Source organism: Nannobrachium achirus (assembly GCF_963921795.1).
Source record: "Nannobrachium achirus genome assembly, chromosome: 15".
Lineage (NCBI taxonomy): Eukaryota > Metazoa > Chordata > Actinopteri > Myctophiformes > Myctophidae > Nannobrachium > Nannobrachium achirus.
The window spans coordinates 6,294,337-6,306,470 of record NC_137822.1 but is presented as its reverse complement, the minus strand read 5'-3'; the positions used below and the strand labels follow the sequence as shown (position 1 = coordinate 6,306,470).

General features: G+C 42.8%; 3 protein-coding genes across 3 annotated transcripts in view; 1 reads left to right on the top strand and 2 right to left on the bottom strand.

Moving 5' to 3' along the window:
- Positions 1-162, top strand: part of LOC308299184 (proteinase-activated receptor 2-like) — a gene marked incomplete at both ends in the record, with an annotated part of 8,006 nt that extends 7,844 nt beyond the window's left edge. The window contains one exon of the mRNA XM_080742902.1: positions 1-162. This exon is cut by the window's left edge and continues 1,034 nt beyond it. Within this exon, the coding sequence (XP_080599028.1) occupies positions 1-162 (162 nt within the window).
- A 3,349-nt stretch (positions 163-3,511) lies between these two features.
- Positions 3,512-4,099, bottom strand: LOC308299436 (TATA-box-binding protein-like; the record flags this gene model as incomplete). The annotated part of the gene is made up of 1 exon (XM_080743213.1): positions 3,512-4,099. The coding sequence occupies one exon, from the start codon at positions 4,097-4,099 to the stop codon at positions 3,512-3,514; it is 588 nt and encodes a 195-aa protein (XP_080599339.1).
- Positions 4,100-6,009: 1,910 nt separating this feature from the next.
- LOC308299183 (bcl-2-like protein 1) lies at positions 6,010-6,693 on the bottom strand (the record flags this gene model as incomplete). Its single annotated transcript, XM_080742901.1, has 1 exon — positions 6,010-6,693. The coding sequence occupies one exon, from the start codon at positions 6,691-6,693 to the stop codon at positions 6,010-6,012; it is 684 nt and encodes a 227-aa protein (XP_080599027.1).
- Between the last annotated feature and the right edge of the window lie 5,441 nt (positions 6,694-12,134).

Sequence of the window (12,134 nt, the reverse complement as noted above, 5' to 3'; positions counted from 1 at the left end):
TTTGTGTCAGATGACTTCAGGAAGGATGTGAAGAACACACTGCTTTGTAGGAGCAGGAGGGCTGTGGAGAGCAAGGAGTATGTGGAGAAGCACTGTAAGAACAAACCCTATGTGTCCGTTAATACAGAGAGCAGTAGCTGCTTATCAAACAGAGGAGAGTGAGGCCTCTGGGAAGGGAGCGTTTCGCTGTTACTACGTGTCATCTTTTCGACACCCAAACCCAACCCTTACCCTAACCCTAACCTCCGTGGGGTGAGTCGCTAACCCTCCCGACGCTCCTTTGTCGAACTGACGGTCGTTCGAAAGAGCGAGATTTCCCACTCTGGGAAGACACTGGGATGGATGAAATCTCGAAAGAGCAAGATTTCCCCCTCTGGGAAGACACCGGGATGCATGGGATGCTGTCAACTGTGCACTGTCTGTAATTTCTATCCTGACCCACCAATACTGTTATGTTCACCTTGTGACAGTGGAGAAGAATAAACAGGACTCTTCATTACAATAGATACAATGTGATTGGTCACTCACACTACATTTGCTGAAAACATGGGACAAATGTTTTACCCCAGAAGATAACTTCTGCAAATGAAGAAGCATATATATATATATATATATATATATTGTGTGTGTGTGTGTGTGTGTGTGTGTGTGCGTGCGTGCGTGCGTGCGTGTGCGTGTGTGTGTGTGTGTGCTATTATAGGAAGAAAGCCGCTCGATTTGGAGGAGTCGTTGTTGGCATCTCCTCCCCTTCTCTCTGTCCTTCCCTGTCCTTGTTGTAAGTCCTACCAACAACATCTATCTTACGGAGCTCTTTTAAGCATTCCAAACGTAGAGGGAAGGACGTTCATGACAGATGTGACGATGATAGATTATAGACCTACACAGCTGAAGGCCCTGAAAACACAGATCCTCTACTGGCCTGCTGGGCAGGCCAAGTATACAACTGGGCCTGAGCTTTATCTCCCTCACCAAAGAATCAACTTTAAGCCTGAGGCTTTATACATGGAGCAGGTGTTATGACAAGCTAAAACAGGATGGAAGGAATCAGTGGTACTGTATGCGCATGTTGTGCAGGCGTACAGTACATCATTCTGTCAAAAAACACTGTGTGACGATGACTTTTTGGTTTATTTGCTATATAGATATTGTTTTAATCTGTATTTGATTATTTTATTGATATGCTTGTGAAGCACTTTGTGTCTATCAATGTCTGTGAAATGTGTCTCTACAAATAAAGTTGACTTAGCCTACTGTCATGATCCCTCTCTCCCTGACAATAACTCACCTGTTTCCACTTCACTAATCAGCATGCAGCCTATAAATGTGGACTCATTCTGAAAACTGACCTGGACTGACCTGAAAGTACAGGCCTATCAAACATAAATTCTTCCAGTATAGTTATCATACAGTATGTTTCCTTTCATTTATGTTTTGACATATCAGAAGGCCTAGTCTTGCGTGGCCAGACTGTTGCCTCCGCGATTTGGCCAAATGCTCCCAGCATACAGTCTGGCAAACCGGGATAGAAATGATGAGTGCGAGATAAAGCGGATGTGACGCAACCGCTCCCTTGGTGCAGTAGCAATAACATGTCCTAGTGGAAGCGTTATGTCTCCTTTCAATATTTCTGGGGGCGTTATTTCGTCTTTCTCTGGTGTTGTTGGTGTTACTTCCATGATGTTTTCAAACATTTTCTTAAACTATACACCCATAACAAGAATAGGCCGAGATTGTGGAATAGTTGTCTGGCTACACAAGACTAACGAAGGCCTATCACCTCTGGTCAAGTGAAGTGTGTGTGGACTGTGGAGGCAGTACTAGTAAAGGAGGAGCTAGATCAACTTCCTCCTCTTACCAGCTCATTACTCGGGCTGCTCAGGCTTTGGATAGAACAGAGCTGGGCCGGAAAGCCTCTTGACAAGACAGTGAATGCATACAGTATATGGATATCTCTGTATCTATCGGTCCATGTCCCTTTTATGACCATATGGAGATTATCTGTCAGTCCTTGTCCCTTTTATGCCCATATATGGAGATCCCTGATGTCATTAGTATATGCCCATATATGGGCATGCCCCTTTTGTGCCCATATATGGAGGATATGTTTTCAATTAATCTAATGTGGTTAAACTGGAGTTTGACATTACAAGGGTGGCGTGTATGATACAATGAATATCTAAAATGAATCAAGCTACTTAAAAACTGTCTGATTTGCACACAAAAGCGGTGAGTACACGCTATAATGACTCCAAACATGTTTGAAAGTGAAAAATCCCCTTTAACAAAACAATATTGTGTACTTTCAAAACAAGCTAAAATAAATGCAAATATAAAGAAAATGTATTTAGTTTTAGGCATGGTGCATACTGCAAACATGTAGGCCTATGTTTATTTACACTGGTATGTCTATGAATGTTGAGTCAAATGCCTTCTCAAACTGTTTTTGTATTTTAATACCTACAGTATGGTATGCTGAATGTCTTAAAGCATACCAGGTCATCGGTCAGTAGGAGACTCTTTGAGTCAGACTCGCGGGTCATCAAATTAAAGCTTAGGATGCCTTGCATGGTCATGGTTTGCCTATGGTTTCCTCCACCATCGGGGGAAGGAATGTGTGTGTGTGTGTGTGTGTGTGTGTGTGTGTGTGTGTGTGTGTGTGTGTGTGTGTGTGTGTGTGTGTGTGTGTGTGTGAAATCTGTGAATGGGTGAATGTAATGCACAATCTATATAAAGTGCTTTGGATAAAGGCGCTATATAAATGAACCATTTACCATTTAAGCATTTTGTCACATTATGATTAAAATAACATGTGCCCGTTCCAATGACTGCTGCTGCGGATGGTTAAAGGTAGGGTAAGTGATTTTTCACTTAATTCAAATAATAATGAAATGGGTCTATGTTCTAATCGCACTCGTTACAATAGAGCCTGTCACCTAGCCTACATGAAAACTGAAACTGAAACTTAACTGAAATCACTTATACCCTACCATTAAATACCTGGATCAATTTAGTTTGTTCATGCACTTGCAATTGTTGTTTTTGATCATTCAGGCAAGTCATACAAAAATGTTTTCTGCAAAGAAAAAAAAGAAAAGCTCATGACTGTGGCTGCACATACAAGGACATCGGATTTTGGCCTAAAATCACACAAAGCGGTACACAGTATCTCTAAAGTCATGTCATCAACATGGATCTGTCCCATTCCCCATATTACCTCCTGATTGCCTACGATTTCCTTCTAAAGTTTGTGTATGCGATGTGATGGTCGCTTATCTCCAGATTAGGGAGTCTTACTGGTAATATTGTTGGTGCAGTAGCTACTACTAATACATGGTCACTATGTTATATACCCGTAACCCATTGGATTGTTGTACTCCTACTTTGTATCTTATTGAACTTTTGCTAACCTCAGTAGTCATGCCTTAATTGCTCCAATGTACATTTATTATATATAAATTAAAAAGGAAATTCAAAGCGCATGGGAAGGAAAGAGTGCTGAGGATAGCAGGTCCTAAGTTGTTTTCCGGACGTTTTTTAGGATGGGGTAGATGTTTTCAAACGCCTCGTAGATGTCTCCTCTCACCTTGGCGCCCGTCAACACAAGCTTTCCGGACACAAAGATGAGCAGCACGACTCTGGGCTTTACCATCCTATAGATCAGCCCTGGAAAGATCTCTGGCTCATAGGAGCTGAACTGCTGGTGACCGAGGAACAGTCCCTCTATTTCTATGGGGAACCTCACGTCGCAGCTGGCCACCATGTTCTGAATCTTGAAGCCAATGAACTTGACAGGGAATCCCATCTTTTGCACGAGACGGGCGAACTTCCTCGCCGCCAGGCGCGACTGCTCCTCGCTCTTGGCTCCGGCACACACCATCTTTCCCGAGCCAAAGATGAGAGCGGTGGTCCTGGGCTCTTGTATTCTCATGATGACGGCAGCGAAACGCTTGGGGGTGTACTCTGCATTCCTGGCTCTGAGCACGATGGCCTTCAGATCCAGCTTGCAGCCCAGGTCGACTGAAGACACCACGTTGTGCAGCCGCGGCACTATTCCAGAGTGCTCTGAGGCTGCTGGAGCTGCCGGGGTGGCGGGGGTCATCACAGGGCTATAAGGGGTTGCATAGAGGGGGGTGTCCACTGGCAGGGCGGTAGTGGTGGAGCCCCCTACTGCCTGTGAGTGAGACAACTCGGTGCTCTGCCTTTCTTTCCAGTCCTCTGTCACAGCCGGGAGGCAGTCATCATTTTCTGTTGCACTTTCATCATCACTGTCCTCTGTCTCAGCTGGGGGGCAGTCATAACCATCGGTTGCATCGTAGTCTTCGGTTTCGTCATCGTATCCGGTTTCATCATAATCTTCGTTTGCATCGTCATAGGGGTCGAAAGAGCTCCGAGAGCGGAACGTACGATAAGATCGGCCGTCCATTTGAATAATAAAGTAACTTAAGTTTATCAAGTATTGTGGTTAAATAAATCAGCTGTTTGGTTTCACAGTAGCTAATCGTCAGTGCACTGCAATTCTTACAGGCCTGTTGCCTTGCATTCAAACCAACAAATTAACCAGTTGAACCCATTTATTTGCTCTGTCTCTGTAAGCTTAGGGGGAGCTTATAAGCAAACAATTTGTGACATGGCGTGATGTCACCTGCTGTATGCCATATATGGAATTGCACGTTTCCATAGCGATTGGCGATGTGACATGGCGCGATGTCAGCCTTGGAATGAGCTCTGGCTCAGCTGAACTGCTGGTCTCTGAGGAACAGTCCCTCTATTTCTATGGGAGAATATATGGAATTGCACGCTTCCGTGGCGATTGGCGATCCTAGTCCAGAACTGGTGTTACCACCTAATAATCAATAAAGTAATGGTCACGACACACACACACACACACACACACACACAACTGGTAAAAGTAATGGTCAACCGTTGACCATTACGTCTGACTATGGAGTGCATGATGTTGTTCACTTCAACTACTTGAGTAGGCCTAACCCTAGATGATGTGAAATCCCACGGGCAGACTTCAAATGCACATACAGTATGTGAACCGTTACGGCTTGACGGTATCTCTGTCTGACGCCTGACACTGTGATTCCCCTGACACATCACTGTGATTCCCCGGACACATCACTGTGACATCACAGGTGACATCAGAGTGATGTCAGATCCTCAGAGCAGGGATCTCCATATATGGGCATAAAAGGCTGACACAACACTGTGACATCACAGTGATATCAGATAATGAGAGCAGGAATCTCCATATATGGGCATAAAAGGGATTGTATGTATGATGTCAGACAACAGAATTCATATATGGCCAAGACAGATGGTGCGGGCGTCTTACTGGTATATATGGAGTAAAATGCACATACTGTGTATGGCCCCATCATATGCACATAGCCTACCCTACTGTATATGGAGATAAACATGCACTGATGTAATACGCAACATAAACCAAAAGCATATGTATGTACATTTCATTTTCAACATGCATTATGTCAGACAACAGAAATAATGTCAAATGTCAAATGCGCATAGGCCTACTGTATGGAGATTTTCAATAGGCCTATGCACAGATGTCTGACACAACTGAAACCAGGTATTATTAGATGTGTTGTTTTTGAGTGGTGCTAACCACTCCTACGTCTGGCTTTGTGTGTATGAGCACGGAACTCCATGTATGGAGATAACTGACGTCAAGGACAGAACGGCCCATACAAGGAGATATGCATGTGCGTCGTATTTGATACCATGTGTTTTTTGTAATCTTTGAATATATTTGAAGTTTATGAGAAAGCTCAGGTAACGATTTAGAAGGTGTTTTTCTTTTTGTCCTAAAATGGTTAAAACCTGGGAACTGAGTGCTGACCAGTGCCACTGAGCAGCTCCTCTGGAGTTGGGCATTCAGTGATGTTGGGAGGGGTAGGTAAGTATTGCAAAAGTTGTTTGATTTGAAGGGAATGGTGGGGGGCCCTCGAGGGCAGGTAGAATGTCTTCTTGTCCCCCTGTCTCTCACAGACGTTTCCGCCACACCAATACCCCGGCCATGCCCACCAACACCCCGGCCGTTCCCGCCAGTGGCAGTAGCCACTTATTGAAGCTCTCCTGGGACTCCCTGAACAGTAACCACTTATTGAAGCTCTCCTGGGACTCCCTGAACTTAGCCTCGGCGTCGTGCCAATGTGCGAAGTTCTCCCATCCTCCGCGCGCGTCGATCCAGGGCTGAACGTTCTGGTCCAGGTACGCGGTCATCCACTCCGTGATGGAGTCCACCAGCGGGCTCATCTCCTTCTCCACGCACTCCACGCACAGCGCCCCGCCGAAGAAGAACAGGCAAACCACGCGGCCCCAGTTGATGCCGGTATTGAATATCTTGTCCGCCGTGCTCTTGAAGACTCGGTGCACCTCGGCTTCTGTCATGGCTGGTGTGACGCGCGACGCGACGAGCGACTGCAGGTCATGTCTGTTGGTCAAGTCCCGGAGAGCCTTCCTCACCACGCCCAGGCTTGGCGACTCCGCCGCTGTGGTGGTTGTCACCTGTGGCTCCGGTTTGTCACCCGCATCCCCCTCCTCCTCGGTCCTGTTCTGGGCTGCTTTGAACTCAACGGTGTGGTGGTGGATTGGATCGTTTCTTTGTGAGAGTTTGTATTTTATATAGAAAAGAACCAGTTCTCTGTTGTTGTTATTATGGGACATTTTGTGAACTTCAATGGTTCACACAAACAGGATGTGTTACAGATTTGGCCGCTCTTTTGTCTTGGTCAGACTTGTGCTTTCAGCTTCTTTAGACAAAGTCAACGTCTAATTAATTGACTGACTTATTTCAGACTTTATATGGGGCACTCTATGTTCTGACGTCACTCTACCAACGAACAAACCCAGAGTTCTGACGTCATCACCAAAACCGTTACCATGGATACAACACATTTGCACATGCGCCCTTTACAGTTCGTCAAGGACGTTAATAACTTATGCAGGCGAGTGCCTCTCTTGTTAAAAGACGCTGTTTTCCAGTCGAATATTATGCTATAATAATGCTGACAGCAAGTGCAACACCAAATGGTACATTACTGCCACCTAGCGGGGGAATGTAGGCACTTTGGATTCTATTCTAACTTCTAACATCAATCTTAGTATAGGTATGAGTAAATATGGAACCTGGACCTCCAGGCTCCAGCCTGAACCAGGACTCCAGCAACGCACTGACACCATGGCTGGCCCTGGTATGGGGAGGGTTGGAGCTCAAGGTGCCTCATGTGGAGAAGACCCGAGTTCCCCGAATTAGACGTTGACTTTGTCTAAAGAAGCTGAAAGCACAAGTCTGACCAAGACAAAAGAGCGGCCAAATCTGTAACACATCCTGTTTGTGTGAACCATTGAAGTTCACAAAATGTCCCATAATAACAACAACAGAGAACTGGTCTACCCGAGTAGACCTTGTACCAGTGAACTGTACCGTCATGAAACTGTACCTTTTCCTATGCAAACTTCTAATAAAGTCTTCAATCAATCAATCAAAAGCTGATGGTGAGGGGTTCCATGTCTTATGATGTCATGAATGAGAGGTGTTTTGATTGATTGATCAAATATACTTATTAATAGAGGTTTGCATAGGAAAACGTACAGGACAGTAACCTACAGTTCACTGGTACAAGGTCAGGTCAACTAAAAGGATAAACACCACAAGAAAGCTTTTGGGCTTGTTTTGGGGTCCCTGTTTACAACAATTTATCATACAACATTACCATAAATGACAGACAAATAAAACAGAACTGTGCAGGAAATATCAATCAATAGCAGAAAAGACAGTCAGAAAACAAAATAAAAAATGAATAGTATTTACAGTAGAATGCAGGTGGAGGTAGGTTTGTCTTTTTTAGCTCTTCCATATAGAAGGACCAGACTCATATCCACGCAGTGATATAGTCTGGCTACACGAGGCTAGCACGTTGCAGCCACCTGGCTGTAGGCCTAAGTGACTTTTCAGAGCGGTTTTAATGTAAAGGAGGGTAGCGATTTACACTCCTTTAAGGCAGTCGGTAGGGCATTCCACATTTTTGCGGCATAGCAGGAGAACAAATTTAAGTAACTAATGCTGCATTAACACTGAGAGAAGCCAAGCTAATGGTTGGCTTGTCAATTCAATGTAATCTCTATGCAAACCAGCTTTAAAAATGTCCAAGCTTTTTTTCCAGCTTGGAAATTTTAAAAGCTGGTTTGCATAGAGAGCAGAGTACATTGAATTACCAAGCCAACCATTAGCTTGGCTTTTCTGTATGTGAATGAGGCATAAGTATAGTCTATTTTTATTGGCAATACGTTTGTACTTTGACTTAAGAGTTTTAATGCAGGACTTTTACTTGTAATGTATTGTTACACTTTGGTATTGCTACTTTTCTGAAATCTGAGTGCTTTTTCTTCCACTTGTGTTTCCTATTCTGTTCGCCATGGCAGTTTGCCACCATGAAGAGAGCACCCATGCTGACCCTGTGCCTGAGTCCATGATGATCAAGCCTTAAGCCTTCATCCAGGAGAGAAAACATGCAGCACAGAGGTCATCCATCAAGCAGGACAACCTGGATCCTGCCAAGGAGCCAAGTGCCTTCAAGTAGGTACAACAGTAGGTACAACATACAACTTTCCTGTATAATAGAGGAATTAAATGATGTAATCACTCGGAGTCTCCCTGTGTTCTTTACTAGGCGCTGTGCTTTTCCCCCCCGCTACACTATAGATTTACAAGCTCACAACATGTTGCAAGGTGATTAAATTAGAAATGAGGTTACTTTCCTTTCCTCAGGAAACACCATCATTATCATCAAAGGAGTAGTTCACACCCAAAATTACTTTTTTAATTGATTACTCATGCCATAGAGACTTGAGTTCAATAATATTTCTTTGTATTTGTCGCATTCCTAAGACAAAAATGTGATTATAGTAAATTTACACACATTGATTCTGGATGGGGACCCGACTGCATGGACCTGGATGGGGACCCAAATGCATGGCACTGGATGGGGTAAAAAAAAACATCAGGGTAAATTTACTATAATGACATTTTTGTCTTTTGTCTTGAATGCAAAAAAGAAAAAAAAAGACAAAATATATATATTGAACTCAAGTCTCCATGTCGTAAGTAATCAATAGAGAAAAAGTCATTTTGGGGGTGAACTACTCTTTTAAGGACAGAAACCGATTAAGAGGCCCCATCCTGTGTTGCCAGATGGGACATTTTCAATTATCGTACCAGAGAAAACTGTCGCACACCGCCAAACATATATAGCACAGGTGTAAATACGTAATTTCTCGTATTTATTCTAAAAAACAACCTTGTTTGAGACAAAAATGCATCACATACTGTATGCTGCGTGGAAACAGGCAACGCCCTGGACCTTACACAAATAAAAGCCTGGAACTGGACTGGAAAGACACGACCAGTGTTTTAAAGTCAGGGAATTTAGTAAATGAACACACCTTTTTGTGATATAGCGAAATTATCATATGTTTTTGATTGGTAACGGATGTGCACAATTTATAATTAATTTTATTATGTCAAGTAAGGGTTTTCCTTTGGATTTAGTGTGAAATATAAACTATTAATTACCCCTCATTCCAATAACTGAAGGTTGAGAATATCAAGTCTAGCAAAATGTGCGTTTGAGATTTATGTCAGGCCTGAGTTTCATCTGAGGACAATCAATATACATTCAGTTGTAAGATAAAACATGACAGTGCTAGTTTATTATGTTTCTCACATTAAATCTACAGAAAGACAGTCAGAAAACAATGTTTTATCTAACCTCATCCACACAGACGATTTAGATTTATCTCTGTCAGAGCACCATGATTTAGATTAGAATGCATCCATCTTTGTATATTAAAGCCTGTGAACAGGACTGCCTTTATGCAGGCCTGGGTATTTGTAGTGAAATAGGCTAGTAAACTACTGGATGGGGCTATACGAATTACAGTACCAATGAAATGAACACGTTACTCCTAAATTGTAGCCGTTACACGGCGGTGTTGCTTACAGAAAACAGATCACACAACACATTGCATCCACATGTATGCTGGGTCTTGAAATAAGTACCTGTAACCTGAGATCATAATTCAGTCACATACTGTAACTATTGTGGTGTATTACAGTGATTCTCAACCTTTTTCATTTCAGGGACACCAGTTTGATATGGAATAGGGCCAATAATGCCTACCATTTTTTAATCTCTGGGTAACCCAATCATTTTTAATCTCTGGGAAACCCAATCTACACTGTGAAATCCAATGGAACATTTGTGTGGCCCCCAGATCCGATATTGAGCAATAATGGTACAATACATATACATACAGTATTGTTGTTGTGTGTTTTTTTTTTTTTTTTTTTTTACTTGGTGTTCATGCTTATGTCATGATTATTCATCTATTTCTAGTCTGGTGGAGGACCAAGGATAATGAGGAGGAGAAGAGAAAGAGAAACTCTGGTTTTCCTGATTCTCTTGCTTCTTTCAGGCTCCTCTGCAAGGTATGATACACTGTCATGTGCCTCTAAGCATTTTTAGTAGATATGTACAGTAGGCTATATATTGTAAAAGTGCAATCTTAAAAGGACAGTCCACCCCCAAAATGTTTTTTTTTCTGTCGATTACTCACTCCATAGGAGAATTGAATTCAAGGATATTTTTTATTTTTTTGTCACATTCCTAAGCCAACAATTTGATAACCAGCAGTGGTTCCCTATGAAGACAAAAAAGAGCCTGCTTTTTCCCCTATGGGGACACAAAGAGTCTCCTCAAATTATTGGCTCAGGAACACAACCAAAAGAAAACAATATTCATGAATTGAAGTCTCCATGGGGTGAGTAAAAAAGTTTACATGGCATTTTGGGGGTGAATGATCCCTTTAAGCCCAATTTTCGTTCACATGAATAAAGGATATTTTATATGGAAATAGCAGATATTCAAGCTTGTAGATCAGCTTTTTCCGGCAATCGCAAGTTCGCAACCGGCACACAACCAATTAGAGTGAGTTCAACAGAACCATATTGAAAGTGGTTTTGTTTTGTCTCTTTTCATAGGGATGAAAATGACTGTACACACCCGGGCCCGTACCAGGAAGAGAAGCACGCCACAGTGCAGACTCCAGACAGAGACCAACTAAGCCAAGCTACCCCGAGTACCTCGTGTTCCGGGTGATGGAGACAGTAGAGCGGTGGCACACACAAGATGAGAGAGGGGCGATCAACCTGCTTCATACAATTTCGAGCCAAATATGTAACCCACCAGGGCCACAAACTGACACCACAAAGTCTCCTCCCAGCCGTTTCTTTCAGCATCAGTGATCCCCACGCTTATCACCAACACAAACAAGAATTCAGAGTAAAAGGAAGCAAGCGGGCATGAAGAAAGAATGGACAAATCTCACAACTCTGGAGTTGTACATCTTTTGGGCATTATATTCAGTGGGTGGCTGGGTGTGAAGGAGAGGAAAGATGTGGAGGACTTATTTTCCCTATAATTTCTACAACACACACTGTAAGCCTGAGGCAGTATTTTAGTTGAACTCCCTTCCCTACCTCCTCACAGCCTCTCGTTTATCTTATACTATACTATTTTAGACAGTTCTATAATTTTTATTGTTGTGTACAGGGGTTTTCAAACCTTTTTGACACAGGGCCCCCCCGGTAAATAATTTTTTCATCAATGGCACCCCTGAATTACACTGTTAACTTTTAGAATCTTATATCATATTACACAACATAAATATTGTCGTTGTCGGGTGAAAACCTTGTATGTCCAAAACCGTTGGTTTTGCATTTATCATTTTAAAAATGATTTAAACTAGTGAAAACAGCGAGCCGATCTACACGCACTTGTGGATCTGCTGTTTTCACTACTTTTGTGCGACGGCCTTGTATGATGAAGCAGGGCTTTATACTTTGTGAAAGAACGGACAAAATTTGAAACTTGGAGATACAAGGTTTCCACCCGACAACGACGATATCCACATCTTTCCACCTGAGATACGGTAGGTTATGTCACGGAGAATATCAGTTTCCATCAGAACTGACTGAAAATAACTTTATACTTGACATTTAACCACTTGAACTCCAACATTCCTATTCTCACAACATTGTGAGCTTG